Genomic DNA, 23401 nt, shown 5'->3' on the forward strand with positions numbered 1-23401 from the left:
CAGTCAGGATGAGTGGGAGTTCCAGACAGAGGGAGCCGTGTGAGTGGAGGCCGGGACGAGAAGTGCACTCTGGCTGGTTCACGGCATGCCAAGCAAGGAGAGGCTGCAGACAGCCAACTTCCTCTCGGGAGCTGTGGGAAGGTCTTGAGTGGGGAGTGACATAGCCAGAGGGTTGGGTGGAGCAGTGGCTCTGGCTGCCACTAGAAAGCTCGATGGGACAGGGAGACCTGTGAGGCAGCTGCTGTCCTAACTCAGGCCAAAGACGGCAGCGCAGCCCTAGGTAGAAGGCAGCATGGCGAGGCAGGGGCTCCCGTGTCAGGGGGCATCTGGGCTGCACAGCACCCTTGCCCCGGTCCCCCGTCCGTTTGCTCACTGAGTGTCTTTGATCTTAGGAGGCAGCTGCCTTTGCTACCTTTTCACTATGGACAAGTCTCTTCTCTTTTCAGCCTCCATTTGCTCACCTGCAAAATGGGGTAGCTATATGACACGGACTGTTCTCGGGATCTGCTGACATGTGTCAAAGTCCAGGCACTAGGCTCAGCTGTGACGCATATGACATCCGTGCACAGTTCTAGGGACCCCAGGACCAGGTGCTACACTAGGTGATGTCTTGTACGTAAGATCTTGTTCTAATTCTCATCAACAATTCTATAATAAAATATATTCATGTTTGCCCCAGGACTTGTGGCAGAGAAAGGGCCAGGGCTGGGCAAGCTACCTCTTGGCCTAGTGCCCTCTGGGCTGCAGCTCTCTCTGCCCTGCACCCAAAACTCTGGGAGACTTGAAAGTTCTGCAGCTCAGGGAAATTTACACCACTGATGTGAAGTCAGTACCGGGGGTGCCCCTGGCGCCGGCTCAAGGCCAGGACAGGAGAGGGGCGTGAAGCTGGGCTTACCAGCCAAAGGAATTGTTTATGGAGTGGGAGGCTCATAAAAAATAATGGGCTGGATTTATTGTCCCCGCCTCAAGGGCCATTCCGGACCGCACAGGGCCAGGACAGGCCTCCTCTGGTAGCACCATAAATCTCCCCACTAGGCAAGAGAGCTGTTTATTCTCCCGTCCACCTGGTCTGCAGCAGGCAGGGGAGGGAGGAGAAACTGCAACCCCATACGTCCTGCCTGGCGCCCAAGCCTGGCTGATCTTCTCCAAGGAGCGGCTGAAGAGGGCAGCTGCTGAGGCTGGGATAGGATTCAGGGGCATGGCCACGCCATCTCCCCGCTCTTTACACAGAAAATTCCTAGCCATGCTGCCCTAGTGCTCACAGTTGGTAATGGAAAGTCCTGGACAGGGCAGGGAGTGTCTCTGGCTCTGCAGGAGCCATGCTAGGGACCCTCAGGTCAAGGCCTGGCCCGGATCCCACGACGTAGGAATCACGTCCCGGGAGTCAACAGGAACGTGAGAGCCAGGCACACTGACAGCATCCTAAGCCAATATGTGGCTAAGGTGGCTCGGGAGGGCCCGTGGGGCTGTCCATTGGCTTGTTTCTCTGAGTCTGGAAGTGGATGGTGCAGGCTGAAAAGAACTGGCTTTGGCCTGAGAATCCAGCCCCCGATCCTGAACCATCTGCCCAGTGGTTTCTGAACCCACACTCCAGATCTGCATGGCTTTCCACGCACAGTGCCTGTGCCTACAAACCCCAGGTTGGAAGCCAGGCTGTGGGCTACTATGCAGGGGGTGGGCTATGGTCTGGGGCCTAGGGGCCTGGGCTAAGTCCCAGCTCTGCCACCAACATGCTAGGTGACCTCCGACAGGACACATGATGTTTCCAGGGCCCCTCTACTTCACTCCAGAACGGGCGTGCCAGCTTCCCTCCAGGCCAGCATGCTTTCCGTTCTCACGCACCTCCTGTCCCACAGTGTGGCTCAGGGAAGCTCAGCTTTCCCTCCCACGATGGGGACGGTAGTACTCATCCAAAGCATGGCACAGGGTGGCTGTGAACCTCAGGCGACCCTGTGTGGAAGCCACAGCAAAGCTGTGGGAAGGTGGGGCTGGGCCTGCCGGGGACACCCGTGGGCTGACAGGGTTAGGGGAAGGACGGTGTCTAGTCAGCCTGCAGGCCACAGACCAGCCAGAGCGGCAGAAGCAGAGAGGAAAACAGAGTCGAGAGGAGGCTGGAGGACCTGCCCGGCGAGGGTCGTGCGATGGTCTAGGACTACAGTCTGGGGGGGGAAAGAGGGCTCAGGACAAGGGTTTCAGATACACGCCGCCCCAGATGCTGCCGGGGAGAATCACTAGCTCTTTGCCCTGGCTCAACCCCAGGAAACCTGTACCCTAACACTCTCAAGTAACCTTTGTCAAGGAGCCCCCAGTCCTGAGACGGCTGTGGACTTGGACCAGGGGGCTGAGGCCCCAGAGGCAGGGTGGGCTTGGTCTCCAGCAGTGCTTCCGACGGTGGCAGACGCGGGTGGGTATGCTGCGCAGGGCTTCGCCTCTAGCCACTTAGGAGTCTGAGTGCCAGCAGGAAGGAGACCTTTATTTTTAAGCTCACCACACAGTAAACGCGTGCTATGGTCTGAATGATTGTGTCCCTCCAAAATGATGTGGAAACTGAACCTGCGTTGTGGCGGCGCTCACTAGACGGCGAATCTGCCAGAGTCCGGGCCTTGCACTTCCCAGTGCCCAGAACTGTGAGAAGCAAATTTCCGTGTTCATAAAGTATCGAGTCTCAGCTCTTCTGTTATAGAAGCAGGAATGAGCTAGATGCAGTCTTTTTTGCTGACTGCTGGAGTGGGCAAGGGAGCGCTCTCCTGGGCTCCCGGTCAGGCTTCTGCCACGGCCCTGCCTGCCCTGCCTGGTCGGTACCTGCCTCAGGTCAGATGTTCCTACAGCCCGTGGGTTCCATAAAGACCTGCCCTGGCACAGGTACGGGGCTTCCAAGTACCAGCCATGGGGGTGGGATGGCGGGGCCTGGGTGTGTCATCACTAAAGTACAGCACAGATGGCAGAAGAGTCCTGCTGTCCCCAGTCCCCGAGGGAGACCTGAAACTCCACAAGTGTCCCAGGTCCTGAACCCCCAATGAAGCCTTGAATCCTGAGCTTTTCCTCACTCAAGCCAGTCAAGTCCCTGCGACTGATTCAAGCCCCAGGCTGGGTCAGGCCCGAGCCAGCCAGTCAGGAGGAGGAAGGTGGGCAGCGGCCCTCTGCACAAGGCTTTCCCGGACCCATGAATCTGACGCTGAGCCCGGTGCTGGGCAGGGTTTGGCGCTGTCCGCCTCTTCCAGAGTAGAGACCGGTAGACCCTGCCTTGAGCCCCAGGCCTCCCAGACCTCCAGGGTTCCATGCTATGAAAAGAACAAGGCTCCAGCTTGTCCAGAGCCACTGAAACTAAAATATTCTGCACCTATGTGACGCGGGTAACAGGTCTCCATGAAGTGTAAAGCCCAGGCAGACACAGGGCTCTGCTGAGTCGGCTCGCCAAGTCTCTCACCATCCCCTCACTCATCCTGCTGTCCCTTTCCCTCACCCATCCTGCTGTCCCTTCCCCTCACCCATCCTGCTGTCCCTTCCCCTCGCCCATCCTTCCCCTCTGCCACCCTCCTGTCACCTCCTCCTCAGATACCCTCCTGTCACCTCCCCACGTCACCCTCCTGTCACCTCCTCAGACATCCTGTCACCTCCCCAGCCACCCTGTCACCTTCCTGTCACCCTCCTGTCACCTCCCCCTCAGCCAACCACCCCTCCCCATCACCCTCCTGACACCTCCCCCTCAGCCATCCTGTTGTCACATCCCTCATTCACCGTCCTGTCACCTCCTCCCTCAGCCACCCTCCTGTCACCTCCCCCTCAGCCACCCTCCTGTCACCTCCCTCAGCCACCTTCCTGTCACTGTCCCCAGACATCCTCCTGTCACCTCCCCTCCTCCTCAGCCACCCTCTTGTCACCTCCCTCAGCCATCCTCCTGTCACTTCCCTCAGCCACCTTCCTGTCACCTCCCTCAGCCACCCTCCTGTCACCTCCCTCAGCCACCCTCCTGTCACCTCCTCAGCCACCCTCCTGTCACCTCCCTCAGCCACCCTCCTGTCACCTCCCTCAGCCACCCTGTCACCTCCTCCTCAGCCACCCTCCTGTCACCTCCCCCAGCCACCCTCCTGTCACCTCCCTCAGCCATCCTCCTGTCACCTCCTCCCCAGCCACCTTCCTGTCACCTCCTCAGCCATCCTCCTGTCACCTTCCCCAGCCACCCTCCTGTCACCTCCTCAGCCATCCTCCTGTCACCTCCCTCAGCCACCCTGTCACCTCCCCCAGCCATCCTCCTGTTACCTCCCCCAGCCACCCTCCTGTCACTTCCCTCAGCCACCCTCCTGCCACCTCCCCCTCAGCTACCTTCCTGTCACCTCCCTCTGCCACCCTCCTGTCATCTCCCTCTGCCACCCTCCTGTCACCTCCTCAGCCACCCTGTCACCTCCCTCAGCCACCCTCCTGTCACCACCTCCTCAGCCACCCTCCTGTCACCTCCCTCAGCCACCCTCCTGTCACCTCCTCTCCCCCTCGGCCACCCTCCTGTCACCTCCTCAGCCACCCTGCCACCTCCCTCAGCCACCCTCCTGTCACCTCCCCCAGCCACCCTCCTGTCACCTCCCCCAGCCACTCTCCTGTCACCTCCCTCAGCCACCCTCCTGTCACCTCCCCCAGCCACCCTCCTGTCACCTCCCTCAGCCACCCTCCTGTCAGCTCCTCAGCCACCCTCCTGTCACCTCCCCTTCCCCTCGGCCATCCTGCCCTCTCCCCTTGCTGTCCCTGCATGGGTTCTGACACTGATGGCTTCCAGTGATCTCTCTGGCCCACTCCCTGCTTCATCTGTACCACTGAGGCAACTGTGGTCTTTCTAAAATGGGATCACACTCCTTCTCCTTACGGCTCGCAGGGCACTCCTTCCCTGTCATGGCACAGTCCAAATTCCTGCTAGACAGAGTCCTGTCCCTCTGAGTTCCGCCAGCCTTGGGTCTGGTTTCAGGCTCCTGGCCCGCACTCTCCTGTGGGTAACCATGGCTGCTGGGAGAATAACTCCTCTGGCCAACCAGAACAAGCTGGAATCTTAGGTGTCAGAGGACCCCTGGCCCTGATGTGAGGACAGGCTGGCCTGAAGGAGGGACCCAGGTAGTGGGAGCAGCTGGACGGTCAACAGGGCAAAAGGAGCTGAGAAGGGTGTTGAGAGGCAGTGGCCCCAGGGTCTCAGCTAGGTTGGAAGAGAATCCAAAGCACCCACACAGGAGAAGTGTCAGGCACAGGGCAGGGGCTGAAGCACCCTCTAGTGAGGCCCAGACAGAAACAGACAGACACCAGGATGGACACAGGCACCCATCCCAGCAGGCGCTGTGGACCCGAGGCAGCCACGGAACTGCCTGGAGTCAGATGGCACAGGCTGGTGGATGGCATCTAAGGACTCTCTCTGCTCCAGACACCATTCCAGGAAAGTGACAAGGCAGGCCTGTGCCTCTACCCAGGGTTTCTGACTCTCTGTCTTCAGAGCCCTACTTGAAGTTGTTTTTCAAGGTCAGCTGTCTCCAATCCACTGCTTTCCACCAAGGTCTGGACCCAGATGACCCTGCCAGCCCCTTGCCCTTTATTTCTACCGCAACCCCCTGCTGCTGCCCAATCTCCCCTCAACCCTTCCAACAGTATCCTGCCTTTGTCACTCTGGCCCCTCTGTCTGCTGACCACCCACCTTCTCTCCATCAGTTGGCCTCACCTCAGAGGCCTCCTGCTCTTGCAGGCTTTTTTTTTTTCCCTCGTTTTTGAGATGAAGTCCTACTCTGTCACCCAGGCTAGAGTGCAGTGGCATGATTTCAGCTCACTGCAACCTCCGCTTCCCTGGTTCAAGTAATTCTCCTGCCTCAGCCTCCCAAGTAGCTGTGATTACAGGAGTGCACCACCTTCCCTGGGTAATTTTTGTATTTTTTGTAGAGACGGGGTTTCTCCATGTTTGTCAGGCTGGTCTCAAACTCCTGACCTCAAGTGATCCACCAACCTCAGCCTCCAAAAGTTCGGGGATTACAGGTGTGAGCCACCGCGCCTGGCCTCTTGTGGGCATTTCCAGCCCCTTTCCACACCCTACTGGCTCCAGCCCTGAGCTCAGCTTCCTCTACCTTGAGCAGTCTGCTGGCCAAGCCCCCAGCCCTGCTCCTCATCCAGCACGCCCTGCCCAGGCACATGCAGATTTGGGCACCACAGGCTGACCAGCATATTAGGCAGGAAGGTCCCTCTTCTCCTTACAACCCAATTTCCACACTTGAAAAAAGAAGGGGGAAACCATAGGGGCAGTTGCAATTCCTTTAAACTCTGAGAGGCAGCCATGGGAGACGGTTGTGATTTGAACCCACACCACCTGGGTTCCAGTCCTGCCACTGGCGGACACACTATTTGCCTCTCTGAGCTTCTGACCCACGTCTGTAACAGGGGAGCAGCCAGTACGCAGCTCACAGGGTTCGAGGAATTACAATTGATAATATTAGTACCCACATGAGCGTTCAAGGGATTAAATGAAGCAATATTAGGGTGACCCTACGTGATAGTCTCAGTTGGTACCCACAGCCTTGGCATAATTAATCACAGTGTCTCCTGTCACTCTCACAAGCGTACTGGTTTGGATCTTATTTAATTATAATAAAATGGGAATTCTTGACTGCGGTGGCGGTGCATGTCATGTTCCACTGCATGTCATGAATGGCATGCCACACTCACACACTGTACCAACGTCCAGCTCCTGGTTGATATTAAACTCTAGTGTGTAAGATGTCACCATTGGGGGAAATTGGGTGAAGGGCACCTGAGACCACTCTTTGCTATTTTTGCAGCTTCTTATCAATCTACAATTGTTTCAAAATAAAAAGTTCTAAAAAAAATCCTATTGTTTTGACTCTAGTTATAGTTAGGTATTTATCCTTGCAAGCTTACAGATAAAATGAACAGACCCCCAAAATACTTCATGCATGGGTTTTATAAGCAAAATAATTTAACCAGAGGTCATGAAGCAAACACTCAGAAATGAGTGGAAATGGCTCCCAGGAGGCACACGGCTGCTCTAAAGCTCACGCACTTCATCTGCAAGCCTGAGCCCTCAGCCTCTGACCTGGTCTGTGTAAGGAAAACACACTGTGATCTCAGAGCAAGCCCCACTACAACACAGGGTACTTAACAGTTCATAACAGCTGTGTCAAAAGAAAAGTGTTTACTTTTAAGCCAGAGGTCTGGGGACATTCAGTGTGGGGGATAAACATCAACAACCGTTTTCTGTCTCCATAACTGAGCTCATCACCAGAATCCTAACCTGTAGGAAAGAAGAGGCCAAGCCCACTCAGGCTGTTCCTGTGGCGGGAGAAAAGTGCATGCCACCCTGCAGAAAACCCCACCCGCAAGATGGCTTTTGAACTCTTGGTGCTTAAAGGGGCGTACTCGGTGCCTGGAACTGCAGGTGGTGCCAGCTGAGAAGGCATCTCTGCTGAACCTCAGGTCCTGCCCATGTCTCACCACACCTGGGCCTACGGCTGGGGGGGGGGTCTCAGAACCTTCCCTGTTGCTCCTCTCTTTACTGCCAGGCAGTAAGGAGCCCGGGCTCTGGGGCCAGATTGGCAGACCCCCCAGTCCCCCGAAGCCACGGGCAACCTTGTGCAAGTTTCCTAACCTCTCAGTGCCTCAGTTTCTTAATCTGGAAAACGGGGCACTGCAAGAACACAGTGAATGGCAATGCATGGAAAGTGTCTGGTGGGGGGTCCTGGCACACGCAACCATGCATTGGTGGGGGGGGTCTGGCACACGCAACCATGCATTGGTGGGGCTCTTGCTATCATAATCATCACATTTCACACAAGGGACTGACCCCGGATGCCAAGCTTTCTGACTGCTGGCCCTGCCTCTGACTCTGGCTGGGGCCAACATCACTCTTGATGCCAAGTCTTGAGCTTTGTGAACGGTGGGTCTGGGTCCCATGAGGAATACCTGTTGAGGGAGGGCAATGCGGTTTCCTAGACGTATTTATACATGTGTTTAAACAAACTCCCAACTTTACCCAGAAGGCGAAATGCACTTGGGTAAACTCATGGAGCCCTTGCGGGGAGAACCTCAGCCTGCCCCATGGCTTGTTCCGGTGCAGAAAACCCCAGCCGAGCAGCTGCACAGCAGGCTTTCTGTGCATGTGGCCTGATTTCTCCCAAACGGGGACGCTCATCGATAGAGGACCCCTATTACCTGGCCCCCTGCTCGGCCCAACCACACGGTCCACCAGCCCACACTGACCAATATCTAACAGCGTGGCTCGAGGGTGCTGTGAGCTGAGTGCTGTTTCAACGTTCAACATCCACACTGAGCTGTTCACCACCTTGCCTTGTTCCCAGTCCCGTCCCGGCTCCGCCCATGCCCACCTTCCTTCCTTCCTTCCTCTGTCCTTTCTAAAGGCCCAAGCTGGCAGTGGGACTCAGAGACATGGGGAACACAGTCCCTGCCCTCAGGGAGCTCCCAAGCTGCACATGGGGAACATAGTCCCTGCCCTCAGGGAGCTCCCAAGCTGCAGGGACACAGGCACTATGAGCCACTTTCTGGAGCTTGCCACCAGCGACAATAGGGGGCAGGGGACAGAGGGGGCCACTGGTGCACAGAAGAGGCAGAGCCCAACAATTTTCCCTTGGGGATCAGCTCAGAATGGGCTGTCCATGGGTGCGCTGCTGTCACTGAGGACTAAGTGTGGGAGCCGCCAGTAGACAGGGTGGGGGAGGAGCAGGGCCCTGGTGCTCCCTCTCTGTTGTGACTCCTGATTCCCTGTGCCCAGCACTGAAACCTCTGCAGGAGGGAAGAGTGGCTGGGCAATCTGGAGGGCTGCCCTGAGGCTGGATAGGTGCGGGCGCTCAGCCGATGGATGAGGGACAGTGGCTTCTCGTTGGGCCCTGGGCGTTGGCATGTGCTGCCCTATTCACAGATGAGCCCAGGTGCAAGGACCACCAGTCGCTGGTTCCTTGAGGACAAAGCCGGTCTCTTGCTGCTCTCCCTCCCGCTCTGCCGAACGCGCAGGCTCCGGAACAGCACCTAGCACTGGTCAGCAGAGCCTCACTCCGAGAGCTCCCAGGTCCTGACTCTGCTGTTGGCTTGCTGTGGGGTCCTGGGCCAGGCCCTGCCCTCTCAGGGCCTCAGTTTCCTTATCTGTCACAATACCATTAATAAGAGCCCACGTTTATTGAAACTGTCTTTTCAACGCCTTTTAAACTTGATGAAGCAGGTATTATGACTATCTCCATTTTACAGGTAAGGCACAGAGAAGCTGAGTGACTTGCTCAAGGTCACGACCTAGTCCACGGTAGAGCCGGGGTTCCAGCCTAGGCCGCTGGGCCTGAAGCCCCCTTGTGAGCCTCTGTTGCTTCCTACAATGATGGGGACAATGTGACGTTTTCTCTCACTCTGGTGCCTTCCACCAAGGCTGAGGCCAGCCCACAGGGGGCGGCTGGTGAGGCTTCAGAACAGAGCCCTGCACAACAGCCTCTTGCACGGAGGGCCAGGGGTATCGCAAACCCAAGACTGCTGGCAGCCAGTGCGGCCCAGTGCCAGTGCTGGGCGCTCGGAGTAGCAATACTTCACCAGGTGGAGGAGACCGCGTCGTGAGCATCTCTGCTGCTCAGATGAGAAAACCAAAGCCCCAGAATCCCCAGAGCGTTTCCCTAAACTCATGACTGTATAGCATCTCTCAGCACCCCTGAGCAGCACTTGATCCCCTTTCCAGACTGAAAGCTGCACAGGGGACCATGCCTCAGATGCTAGGGACTAGCAGAGCACCTGGCACACGAATGAATGAATGAATGAATGAATAAGCGAGCAGATAAATACAAGTGACCTGCAATCACGTGGCTAGTAAGACTGAGGCCTTCCAGAGCGCTGGATGGATTCTGGTCAGACTGAAAGAAAGAATTGTTCATTGAGAGACAAGGAGAAAGTTCCTCCAGGAGGCCACATCTTCCTACGGCATCGATCCGTCAGAAGCTACAGACGAGGACAGCAGCGTGGGAGAGGGAGGGAGCCTGAAGGTGCTACCTTCTGGGTATACCAGGCACAAGGCCGTGATGGGGGCAGCGGGCAGGCCCCTGGGGCTGTGGCCAGAGGCAGGATTGTAGGCACTTATCCAGCTGGGCTGAGTGGGAGGTGGGTGGGGCTATCACGGGGCTAGAACCAGTGCAGGGAAGTGCTGAGCAGAGGGAAACTGGCCAGATCCCAGCGTCTCTCCTTCCCTCCCGCCAAGTGTGGGCACAGAGGAGCAGCCTGTGTGAGTCCCACAAATCAAGCCTGTGTTCTCAAGACCTGAGGAAGCTCCCACATCAGTCACCACTCCTAGGACAGGTGCTGCCCTTGATAGTGACAGAGCATTTACCCGCTAATGGGGAAAATTTGACAGCTAGGCCCATTTTACAGCTGAAAACATCCGAGGAGGCCAGAGTGACTGGCAGAGTGCGTGGTGAACTGGAGCTGAGAGACTAAGCCTCCCAAGCCCAGCCCAGGTCACAGCCACACCCTGGGCTGGGGTGTGCACTGGCGCCTAGGAAGCAGGGCCCTCAGAAGGGCTGAGCCCTGTGTTTTTCAGTCAGGAGCCTGGACTGACCTGGGTCAACCCCTCTCACGCATCTGGTTCCAATCTAATCAAAACCAGCCTGTGTGCTTTTCTCCCTGTTCAGGGGTAGGCTCCAAAGAGCTGGACAGGCATTAGGCAGAGTCAGGTGATAGGAGGAATCTAATTTGCCAAATGGCTCGCGATCCATCAGCCCTCCCAGGAGCTATGGGAATCAGAGGCCACTTGTGTGGAAAACAAGCTCAGTCTTAGCTCCTCTGACGTGCTCTCACTGCGAGCTGTGACAATCATTATTGCAGTTGACACTAATGGTGGGCAACTGTCACAACAGACTGAGGCTCAGGGAGGCAGACAACCTGCCTAGTCCCCCGGTCCCTGTCTCCCCACGGGCATTCAGGGGCAGCTGGCCTGTGTGCTGTGTGCGTGCTCTGCCCTCTTCGAGTCTTCCACACAGCTGTGGAAACCCTGGGAATGCTGCAGCTTGTCCTTCAAGAGTGATCCAATAAGTTATCTGTTGTTTTTTAGATAGCAGAGGCCACACAAAGACCCTAAGGATGGCTTCTCTGGCCAACATGCTGGTCAATGCAGACTGGGACTGAGGCCCCCAAATCCATATTCTGGTTAAACCGGGATTCCTGGCTTCCTTAAAAATCAGGATCTGGCCACCTGGGGCATCTGGGTGGAGTGAGCCATGTGTGCCCAGGGTCCCACCCAACACCAGCCACTGCACAATTTATGCGATACCAGCCCCTGGAAGTTTCGGTGCTCCCCCGGCTGTCCGCCCTCTTCCCTAAGCATGACTTCCACCTCTGCTTAACCAGCTTTCCCACAGCTGAAATCCAAACTCCTGCCATGGCCCACCAGGCCCCACATCGTCCAGCCCCAGCCCCAGCCCCCTCACTCTGGGCTCCTCCTGCTTTGCATGCCCTGCTTCTCCATCCTGCCCTTTGTTCTGCTTTTCACGTGCTCATTCCCAACCCGGGGCCTTTGCACACCCCTGGCCTGGCACACTCCCCACAAGTTTCCCACCTGACTTTCTCATTAGGTCTAGCACTGTCTGCTCCACCACCCATTTCTTTCCTCATGCACCGCATCACCTCCCGAGGAGCGAGCCCCGTAGCTAGTGCTCCTGGCTTGGATCCCGGCTCTGCCTCTTCCCCAACTTGACTGGGCTTTGGCTTCCTCAGCGTCGCAATCCAGCCCTGCTGAGCAGTGGCGAGGGTGGAGTGAGCTGGTCTTTGGGCAGCGCTCAGGGCCGTGTCCTGCTCAGGGTAAGTGTGTGGCTCCAGCAGCAGCTGCCGTCCCTGCCCTCACATCATCCCCTCCCAAACCCTGGTCCTCAGCACAGCAGGTGCTGACAGGCCAAACCTGTAACACACAGGCCGTAGCTGTGGGTGTGACCTTCCCGCAGCACACCCTCCTTTCAACCAGGGGCCCTGCTGGGGAGAAAGCCGCACGTCAAAGGAACAGAGCACACACACCCTGGCCTGGGACTTCACGGCCTGCTCCGAGCAGTCACTCTGTGAAATCCCCTCCCTTGATGAAAGCAGGTGCCCCTCCTCGCACTTGCTCACTCTGTCCGCAGAAATCTGCTTCTTATACAACCTGCTGGGCTCAGAGTCCTGGTTTACAGGGTTTGCCTCCATGGTGGGCAGCTTGGCCCCACAGCCCACCACTGGGAGGTCTTAGAAGACACAAAATGAACCCCTGATGCCTGGGAGAGTCACCTGGGTGGAGTATGGACAACATGACAGCAGAAAGTGCCAGGCGCCATGGAGCTTGGACTCTGTCCTTCCAGGGACACCACGGAGCCGTGATGAGCAGGCCTGTCTTTGAGGCAACAAACACTAAACATTCTAGGGAGCCTGTTTGAGCATTTCCGCTTTATTAGCCTGAGGACTTTTAAAATGTTTTGCTTTCACTTTCTCAGGAACTGTTTTCTAATGAAGCTCATGCCTGCGCCAGCAGAGTTGCACCTCACAGCCTCCTGCCTGCTCACAGGAGGCTGGCACCTCATCCCAGGGTCCTGCCCCATCTCCAAACACCGGCCAGGTAACACCTTGTCCCCGTTTTGCGGGCGAGGAAGCTGGGGTGCAGTCAGTGGAGCCGCCCAAGGGAAGGCTTCCAGCGTGGGAGGGGAGGAGCTGGATTCACACAGGGTCCAACTGGCCTGGAATGCAGTGCGTGCCCTTTGGCTCCCCACCTCTCAGTGTGGACCCTCTCTGCACCTTCTGCGGGGACTGTGCGCTAGAGAGACACAACCTCTCCAGGAACGCCCACAAGCCTCCAGCGCCTCCTTGTCAAGGGTCAGGAATGGGGGCGTGCTCGAGCTGGGGCAGTCCTGGTCTTCTTTATCTCTTGCCTTGATAGCTCACGACAGCCAGGCCCCGGGAGCCTCAGCTCCTGCCTCTGCCCTCACAGCCCACTCTGCTGCAGCACCCAGCCCTTCCTCAAGATGCCTAACCTTGCATACCTTAAGCAAGAGATGCCCTGCACCTTTCCAAATGCTGTTCTTTGCCTGGAAGCCTCTCTCCACCAAGCACACGTGTCCCAGCTTTCTGGCCAGCTCTGCCACCACCTCAGAGGCCGGCTGCCCTGAGCTCAAACTCCAGGATCTGACCACTGAGGCCCCAACACCATGTGCCTTTGCCTGCTGGGCTTGGCTGGCAGCCAGGCTCCACTTCAGCCTGGGTCTGCCATCTAGTGCTCCAGCTGGTGGGGTGTCTTTTTGGGGCCCTCTGCACCTCCCCAGGCTGACCTGCCACCCCGCCTGGCCTCTAAAAGACAGGCTCCTGACCACAAGGACCCTCTCTGGGCGGGAAACCCAATGAACATTCTGCAGGGAGGCGCTGGTGCTGACAGGCTCACAAAGACGGAGAAGCTGGCACACAGCCTAGGTAGCCTCAAGCCCCCTTTAGAGAAGGATCCTGCGGAGAATGGTGCCCACTCTTCCCAGCCACAGTCAGCCCCAACCCAGAAAGGAAAACAGCTCCTCTGGTCACACGTACCATTTGCGGCCCCACATATAAACACAAGAAACACCCGCAGCCCTAGCGTGGCCAGCAGAGGGAAGGAGCTGGAAGGAGGCCCACGCAGAACCAATGCCAGATGTGCAAAACAGCCATTCAGACTACCACCCACATCCCCTGCCTTGGCCTTGAGGGCCCTGGAATCGAGATGTGGAGAAGGGGACTCTGGGGCTGCCCATCTTGAAGGGAGGGGCACGCCTGCTCAGCACAGGCCGTACTCACCGTTGGAGCGGTGGATGCAGGTATGCTGGTTGTCACTAAGGAAGAAGCCACTATGGCACTGACACTCATAGCTGCCCATGGTGTTGACGCAGATCTGCTGGCAGCCACCATTATTGTCCTGACACTCGTCCACATCTGTGAGAAGAGGAAAACAAGGGGACCTGAGTTGGAAGCAGGGGATGATGGGCTGGCAGGACCAGGAGGCAGTGAATTTCCTCACATGGCCCTGAAGGGAGGGACTCCGGAGAGGGCCTCCCTGGTGCTGTATTCTGGTGACACAGGAGTAGCCTTCACAGCCCTGCACCACGGTGGTACCCTACTGTGGGCCCCGTGGCAATGTAATGTGGTGGCACTCTACAGTGGGCCTCCATGGTGAGGCACCACGGTGGCACTCTACAGTGGGCCTCCATGGTGAGGCACCACGGTGGCACTCTACAGTGGGCCTCCATGGTGAGGCACCACGGTGGTACTCTACAGTGGGCTGCCATTGTGCTATGCTATGTACAGTAGGCTGTATGGCGCTGGGCTACAGTGGTAGGGTGGGACTCTATGGTGATGCTGCACAGTGGTACTCCCGAAAGCTACTCATGGAAATAGTTCAATGGCTATGATGCTAGCTCACTCCGACTGCATAGTACTGTCTGTGTGCTCAGCACTGTTCTAAGCATCTTACCTGTATTAATTCCTTTAATTCTCACAGCAACCCTGTAAATCAGATCCAGGTGCCAGTGCATTTTATAGAGGAGGAAACTTAGGTGTGGAGAGGCAGAGTCATTTGTCCACAGTGCTACACATGGTAAGTGGCAGAGGCAGGATTCAAACCTGGTGATCTGACCCTGAAACCTCGGCTCTCACTGACATCGCCAGATGTCAGTGAGAGGAGGGCTCTAGGAAGACAGAGCAGCCTGCAGCGGCTGTCCCAACACCGGGAGCTCTGCAGCTCCACCCCACAAGCCCCTCTTTCTTGACCTAGCTCAGGGTTACCAGCAGCAGCACAACATGACTGTGGGCTGGAGCACAGGGCCACGCCTGAGGCTCTGTGCCCTGCAACTGATTTCAAAAGTCCCCGAGAATGAGGTTTTTATTAAGAAAAGGCCCTGACCTCTGGCTGCCGAGACGGCTGCAGAAGGCTGCCAAGCGGTCTTTCCCAGTCTCGGGGAGAGGCCGATCTCAGGGCCGACACTCGTTTCTGACCAGAGGCCGCTAGCACAAAGGGTGCTCTTGGCTGAGAAGAGTCTTTATGGAGTTCTGGTCTTGAACAGAGCAGCATGTTTCAATTACCAGAGTCATAACCCCCTACTCTGTCACTTTGTTTAATGAAAGAAGGGCTTCTTAAACCTTAATGTTCCATGTCTGTATTGTCATTTTAATAGGCAAATATATAAAACCACAAAGGCAGCGTGAGCTACTGACTGCTTTTAGCCAGTCCCTGGCCTCCAACACGTGCGCACACGCGCACACGCACACACACACACACACACACACTCTTTGGTGTTGAGCTTTTGATACATTTCTTTTGAACACAGACATATTTTACTGTTGGAACCAAAAGGATGTGAAAAGGTAGAGAGCTGGTGACCTGCACTGAACCAGGAGAGGACTCAGCTGTGGAGCGATGTGAGCTGGATCCTATTTAGACTCATGGGCAACAGACCACTTTACCACCTAAGAGACGGCGCGGCTGCCTTTGAGGCCGACAGCGAGGCCATTATTCTTTGGCAAGCTCAAATGTCAGCTGCGTGGGCAGCCAGAGGAGGCAGGCAGAGCTCTGAACTCTAAAAGCCACCTGCGGTTACAGCTAACCTGGTAGTGGTGGCCCTTGCTGAGGGGAGCCATGTGATCGCACCATGACCCAACCCGACAGTGTGACTGGGGGATGCCTGGGGAGGAGGGATAGGGACTATTCTCAGCACCTTTCCGCATTCAACAAAGCCTTGCTTAGGGCTCCCTAGGGGCCCAGTGCCAATGCCACCTTTGCTGGGGGCAGCCCCAAGGTGTGGCAAGTGGTCGCCTCCCTCCCCTCCACATCTCAGCCATGTCTGCCCCTGGGGTCTGTCTCCAGCCTGCCCTGGACCATGAAAAGCACCGAGCCAGGCAGGCTGTGTCCTACTCATCCTGTTAATAACACAAAGCAAACAGCCCTTGAGTGTTTGTGATGTGTCAGGCGCAGGCTCATGTGATCCTCACGGCTTCCTGTGTGATAGGTCACGTTATTGATCCCATTTTACAGATGAGGACGCAGAGGCTCTGGGAGCTGAAGCAGCTGGAGTACAGTGACACAGCACATAAGAGTGAAGGCCGGACCCAGCCCTGCTGTCTAGCTGCAGAGCGCGTGCCTTTGGCCCCATGCTAAGCTGGCTGTGTCAGCGAGCGTGCTCAGACTAACGCGGAGAAGAGCCGGCTGCTCCTCACAACAACTAGAGTCCCGCGTCAGCTTGAGCACATGCAGGTCAACCCCAGACGCAGCTTGCCGTGAGGAGCATCGAGAAGGGCCCAGCATTCCTGGGGTGAGTCCCATCTCCGGGCCAATAAGACCCTGTAAAGGCCTGTGCTGGCACACACTTAACAGTGGGACCTGGACGTGGGTAGTGTCCCTGGGACTCAGTCCAGACCCGTCTCATGCCACGGTCATCGCCTTTCTTCCCATGGTTCTCAGATTCCTTGCTCTGTGCCTTGGCTTCCCCAGCCCTAGCAAAGGTTCAACTGTAAAGTAAGCAAAGCAGAAACAGACCCTCAAATGCTGAGTTTCTGGTGCAGAAGTGCTATCTCACCCCTGTCACGAGTAAGCTCCCTGGTGCCGCCCATCTGCAGCCGTCTGGCCTGGCCACTCCTCACCTCACTGAGAGCTTGAAGCAAAGGGCAGTTGACGTAAGGCATCTACAAACCCTCAGAGACCTGGCAGGGCGGCTGGGCCTTGGGCCAGGGCTGTTTACACTAGCAGGGAACAGTGACTCGCCAGTGCTGATGAATAATGGGGAACAAATGCAGGGCCATGTAAACATGTCTTGTCCCCACTCCCAAGTGATAAAGCCCTGAGATTAAGCAGGCGGGAAGACAGGGCTGCCCCTCTGCACACTTTTCCCACCGTGGGCCAAACAGGCCTCACCCCCGGCCCCTGAGGAGGGGAGGAAATCATGGCTGCCAAATCCCTTGGATGGCCTGAGGCCATGAACAGCATCTCTAGGGAAGGGCCTGAGGCCCCATGCATGGCCCCTGCACCCCTGTCTCCAGCACTACAAATGGGCCCCACGCTGAGATCTGAGGAGTGTCCAGCTGTGGCAGCTGGGCCTGTGAGATGCCGCCCATGAGCCCAGGACAGATGACGCTCACCTGAAGGCCCTGGCCAGGCCTGGCAGGGCACTGTGGGAAACGGTCCTTCCGCCCTCTCCAAGGGGTGCTGTGAGCCCAGCACACGCTGCCCCATGGTCCCCAGCACTCGGCATACCCCATTATGAGAGGTTGGATGCATCCCCTCATGGCAAGAGGCTCCCTGAACTCTGTCCCTGTACCGAGAGCGGCTCGGCTGTAGGGACCCTCACCCAGGCGGCACTGAAGGTATTGAGAAGCAGACACCCAGACAGAGCAGCAAAGTGGGTCTATCCGGGGGCTAACAGCCTTCCGAGCCGAGAGCCTCAGGGGCTAACGCATTGCGGGCTGAAGGCCTCCAGCAGACGCTGACCCACGTAGCGATTCTCTCTGCACAGGTGTTAGGTCTTGTCTTATAACACAAAATATGCCAAGTAGGCAGCAGGTGCCCCCTTACCGCTGATCACAAACTAAAAAGCATTCTCCACGAGACAGCCACGGGGGCAGGGTCAGCTGTCTTAAAGAATTGTTTTAACCGGTGTGTGACGTTTACGCCTTGTCCTGCCTCTTTGGAATAGCAGTTTCCTACTTGGTGGGGGGAGCTAGGTTTTCCTTGCCATCGTTCTTCCTAGCAAACAATATATTGTATCAGACACTCAACATTTCTCAATATTCATAAACTTAACATTTCTCAACACCCCTGTCTTGCCCTGTGGTCTGTGGGGGATGCCCAGGCCTTATCCCTGGGAAGAGCTCCCAGAGCTTCAGGCTGCAGGCTATGTCCTCTGGAGGGGCTCCTGGAGTGCCGGTGGTGTGGGCAGCCCTCCTCCGTCTCTGCCCCGTGGAACTGACTGTCAGTGCATGGATGTGTCCTCGGTGGCTGGCCCCATGTGAGAATCCTGCCCCGACCCATCCTGAACACAGAGGGGAGCACAGAGGCTGGGCGGGGTTAACAGCCTCACCACTGTAAATAGCGGCACCTGCTTCCAGTGAGATCCAGCTCAGGCCCGATCTTCATCAATCCGCACAACGGCTCCTCCCCCGGGGCATTATTCTTACCATCCCTGATTCTCAGATGAGAAAACGGAGGCCTGGAGAGGGGGAGAGACTTCCCCAAAGCTCTAAAAGAGGCAGGAGGAGGACTGGAAGCCCCATGAGCCCAAAGCCCTCACTCCCCTCCTCCAGGGTTCAGCTGTGAATGAGGCCCCTTCAAGCCGTGATGGTGGTGAGACTAAGGTACCCAGATGCTGATGCTCACTAGCCTCCCTGGATGCCACATGCCCACCTCTCCAAAATCCAGTGCTTAGCCGCCTCCTCTGTGGAGTCTTTCTGGCGCCCAGCATAATTCACCCCACCCCAGCTTCCAGGCCGGGCCTGCCTTTCTTCGCTAATTCCTTCCTCTGCCTTGGACCAGAGGGCTTGGTGGTCCTGTCCCTGGTCCGGGGTGAGAACAGGGCCAAGTCTTTTTCATATCCCTGCTCTGAGCAGTGGAGCAGGCCAAGAGTGAGTGCTCGCGTCAGGAGGGTGAACGTGAAGGCACAGTTTGTGCTTGCACATGCCAGGGCCGGGGAGCTCACTACCACCAGGGGGCTGTCCCGGGGCAGAGTGCTGTCCTGGTTCCCGCTGGGCAGGACGGGGTTCCTTCAAGGCTCTCACAGCCTGCCCACTTCTCCAGCCACTCTCCAGGAGTCCCGTGCTGCTGCTCTCTGAAAACACCCACCCATTCACCTCTGCCTGGGTGCGGATACCACCCTCCTCCCAGAACAGCCTCCCCTCCTTGACCAGACTGAAGTTTTTCTTGCCTTTTGAATCCACCTGAAACATCTCTGTTCATTCATTCACTCCATGAACACCAAGCACCTACTCTGTGCCACAGTACCCTGAGCTGCCAGGGACACCAAGCTCCAGTGCCCTGGGCCAGAGCATAGAGACGGGAGGCTTCCTGGAAGAGGTGAGGTAAGTTGTATTGAGGACAGTAGAGAGATGTGGCCTGAGCCCGGGGATCCTGGAGGCGGCGGAGGTGTTCTGAAAGCAGAGGTATGTGGCAGGGGTAGGGCGGGTCAGGGCCCAGGCAGGGAAGAGCCTGCAGCCTCTCTAACAGGAGAGTTCTGGCAGCAACCAGGGAAAGGTGGCTGAATGGGTCCTGGATGCTGGGCTAAGATAAGCAGCAGAGCCAGGCCGTGGGCATGGAGAGTGAGTGAGGCTCCTCCGAGGCCTGCACCCCACACAGCGCTCAAAAGCCCCAGCCCTGTCCGGGTCCCCACACCAGTTCAGCTGGCAGGGGTGGGGGTGGGCAGTTCCCACAGAAGACATTTGTGCCGCCTGACACGCAGAGTGTCCCAAACCACTGAGGTCTTGGGCCAGGGCTGAGGCTGCGCGGAGTGAGGCCCTGAGTGTGCCTGTTTACAATCCCGGGTCCAGAATCCTGGGGCGGCTCCGGGAGGGGTAGGGGAAGCGTCCTTCATCTTTATTTATGGCCACAGCTGAGTGTTCCCAGAGGGCATGCAGCTCCTCGGCACAGCACGGGGACTCAGCTACAAAGCAGAGAGGAGGTCCCCTGGGTTCTGGGGCAGACTCTGGGAGGCTCCTTTCAGGAAATCCTTTCAACTGGTAGGAGAGACGGAGGAGGCAGAGTGGAGATCGGACCCTCAATGCTGGCCTTCCATGGCTGCCTGGACTGGCCCGGTTGAGGCTGCAAGGCCCTGGTCCACAGCCTCCTTTGAGGTACAAAACGTACCTGTGATTGTGTCATCGGAACCGCTGGAGCCCTTCCCTCTTCCGGGCCAAGGTGAAATGGCAGGCAAGGGAGCTGGGAGGGAGGGAAGGTGGAGCCTCGGCTGGCCCTGCCACGGGGGCTTCAGCGGTGGGTGGGGTGGGAGACACCCTCAGAAAAAGATGACTCCAGTGAGGTCTGGGATAAAAGACAGGGACTCTGAAGGTCCTTGAAGCCTGCTCCCTGTGAGCAGCGAGCTCTTATTCCTTCGGCCTGCAGAGCTGGGGGAGGGCAGGTGTGGGGGGAAGGGAAGGAGACAGGGGTCAAGGAAGGCCAAGCATTTGGAGCACAAAAGAGAGGCCTCACTGGTCAGGGTCTGGCCCTCACCCCACCCAGCCACCAGACCTGAGGACCCTGTTGTTCTCGAATCCCCCATCTCCCAAGGGTCTGACCAAGGCCGCTAACTTTTCCTCGCTACCCTGCCCATCTGTGCCTGGCTCCCATGGCACAGCCCTGGCTCGGGCCTCAGTCCCCTCTTTGGGGTAGGCTGCACACTTCTCCTGGGTCTCTCAGCCTTCAGCCCCTCCCTCCCAATCCCTTCTCCATGGGTAGTGGCTGCTGTAATGACTCTGGTTGGAACAGGACAAGGCACAGGGTCCCACAGGGTCTCTGAAGTCACATCCCATCACCTCACTGTACAGTGCCTGGCATGAGCACAGCTCTGGTTGGTGGCGGATGGCCTTCAGCTGTGACTCTTGCTCACCTCCACCCACTGCTAGCCAATGAAGGGTCACGGGTGGGAGTGGACCCATGCGCTGTGATTGTCGTGGTTTTCCAGCAAGAAGAGTTTCCAGAGCTGACACCAGCAGAACGTAGGTTGCCCTGCTTCGAAAGGCCTCTGCAGGCAGCACCAGCTTCCCCGGGAGGTGTGCTTTTTGGCCCAGGATGCTGTTTGTTTTTATTAATAGCTGGCTGTTTGTTCTACTTTGGAGCAAGAGTCCAGGTTGGAAGTTATTTATAACAACTAAAAATTACTTCTGGATCCAGCCCTGGTCGCTTTGTGTTTCCCACAAATGTTTCCCAATTTGTCACAGAGACTCTGTGTTCTGCTCAGACCCCACCCATGCTTTCATGGCCGTCAGGAGCCTACTGTGTGTCAGGCCCTACACTGTCCGGTGTCCCAGCTCCCACGGAGGGTCTGGAAACAGGCAGAGGTGCCCAGCCCCTCTTAGGAAGTGAACTTGACCTCCAGCACTGAGAGCTCCCACCTGGTCCCAGGGGGCTGAGGCTCCCCCCTCTGCCGGCTCATTTCATAAGGGCGGCTTAGGCAGAAAAGCCTCTTGGCTATCTATTGGCTCTTGCAAAATTGCATTTGATGAGTTAAGTGTAAATAAATGAGAACCAGATGGATTAGATTTCGGGTAAAATATACATGGGTCTTAGAGCTTTGGGGCCTGGGTTCTGCCAGACCCAGAACACTCCCTGAGCTGTCAAGAGCTGCTGGCACGGGCAGGCAGGAGGGATGCCTGGGGTCTCCCAGGACATGTCTGCCTCCTGGCTGAGGCCTTCCCTGGGGCTCCTGATTCCCCAGCAGGTTGGCTGTGTGCAGAAGACACAGGGTCGACCTCTGGGCCTGGGCCTGAGTCCAAGCTCAGGGTGGGAGATGAGACGCATGAAAGGTGAGGTCGGCTTTCCAGAAAAGCAAGCTCACTGCTCATGTCCAAACCCAGCAAGCCAGCCCAGAGGAGGCAGAGGTGTGGTGAAGCCTGCTGGCTGTTGGGGTCTGCTCACTCTGCCCTCCCGGCCTGGGTCCTGCCTGCCAGCCCTGCCGCCCTGCCACCCCCTGCTGTGTATCTCTAGGGAAGGACGGGAGGCTGCTACCTAGTGCAGCCCCCTGGCCAGTCCTCACAGTGGTCCGCATGATGCTGCCCTGACCACGGCCCATGGGACCTGGCTCTTGCTCCAGAAGTCACACCAGATGGAGTGCAAGACTCAGGCAGTAACTTGCTCTGTGACCTTGAGCAGGTCATTTCACCATTTTGGGCCTTGGTTTCCTTCTCTATAATTATAAACACCCAGAGGTGTTTTGGGCATCAAAGGAAGTGATGAAGGTAAGGAGCCCTGCACAGACCTGGCACGCACAGACCACCACCGGACAAGTGTGGCACAAAGCGCTGCTCATGCCTCAGGGAACCACGGCTAGGAACGTACTCTGGCAACAGCAGAGCCCATTCCAGATTGCAAAAGCAGCAAGAAGCCACATCAGAGGGGAGCACTCAGCCACGCCACGGCCTTCTGGTCTCCACGTAAAGCCGCTCAGCTCCTGACGCTGCTCCCTCCTGAATAAGCTTCTGGCACACTCCCCACCTCACCACCCAGGTTGCCCCTCTCTGGGGACCCCAGCTTACTGGGGAGCTCACAGCTGGCCCAGAAGTAGACAGACCTGGGCACATAGCCTGCTCGGAGGGTGTGGATGGGACTTCCGACGCTATGTTTGTGTGACCTTCGCTATTTCTCCATCCCGTTTTTGGTTGAGATAGAACGCATGGAGCATACAATTCACCATCTTTAAGCGCGCATCTGAGTGGCTTTTAGTGTACTCGCGATGTTGCACGGTCATCGCTACTAATTCCAGAATATTTCCATCACTCCAGAAAGAGGCCCCATGCCCATTTTGGGTTAGTCTGAATTTCCACCCGCCCCCCGACCCCTGACCCCTGGCAACCACGTCTGCTTTCTGTCTGTGGGTTTGCCAGTTCTGCACATTTCATACAAAGAGTCACACACTATTTGTCTTCGTGTGTTTGGCCCCTTTCACTTAGCATGTTTTCAAGCTTCATTACTTTTTATGACTGAATAATACTCCACCGCATGGACAGACCACATTTTAGTTCTCTCTTCGAGAGCAGATGGACATCTGGGCTGTGTCTGCTCTGTGGCGGTTATGAGTGGTGCTGCTGGAACACCGTGTGGAAGTTTTTGTGCGGGCATACACTTCTAGCTGTCTTGGGTGGTTACCTGGGAGTGGCACCATCACATCATCTGGTAACTCTGTTTGCCTCTTTGAGGAAATGGCCAACTGTTTCCCACAGGGCAACACCATTTTACATTCCCAACCAGCAGAGTATGAGGTTTCTAATTGCTCCATGTCCTCACCAGCACCTGTGACTTTCCGGGCTTTTTCTTTTTTTTAATAGCCATCCTAGTGGGTGTGATGCGGTTTCTCATTATGGTTTTGATTGTCATTTTTCTAACTACTGATGACATTGAACCCCTTTCCACAGGCTTGGTGGCCATGTGTATGGCCCTGGGATGTAGCGATGCTCAACACAGATGTGGTCCCTGTTCTCATGGGTTCTGTGTTCTCTGTGGGGAGACAGAAACGAGTGCTAAGATGCCAGGGGGGCAGGGCGTCTCCATTTCTTTGGAGACATGTCTGTTCGGATCCTCTGCCTGTTTTTAAACTGGGTTGTCTTGAGTTGTAAGAGTTCTTTACAGATCCATACTAGATCCTGACCAGATATAAGATTGGCAAAGACTTTTTCCCATTCTATGGACGCCACCTCCTTTAGAGCAGCCTTGGGTGGCGCT

General features: G+C 56.8%; 1 protein-coding gene across 1 annotated transcript in view; it reads right to left on the reverse strand.

Annotated features, from left to right (window-relative positions):
* SCUBE1 (signal peptide, CUB domain and EGF like domain containing 1) overlaps positions 1-23401 on the reverse strand; it is a 135305-nt gene that overhangs the window by 69647 nt on the left and 42257 nt on the right. The window contains exon 4 of the mRNA XM_017518886.2: positions 13792-13926. Coding sequence (XP_017374375.1) covers positions 13792-13926 — 135 coding nt within the window. The remainder of the gene's footprint in view (positions 1-13791; positions 13927-23401) is intronic.

The sequence above is a fragment of the Cebus imitator genome, unplaced genomic scaffold (assembly GCF_001604975.1).
Source record: "Cebus imitator isolate Cc_AM_T3 unplaced genomic scaffold, Cebus_imitator-1.0 Scaffold711, whole genome shotgun sequence".
Classification (NCBI taxonomy): domain Eukaryota; kingdom Metazoa; phylum Chordata; class Mammalia; order Primates; family Cebidae; genus Cebus; species Cebus imitator.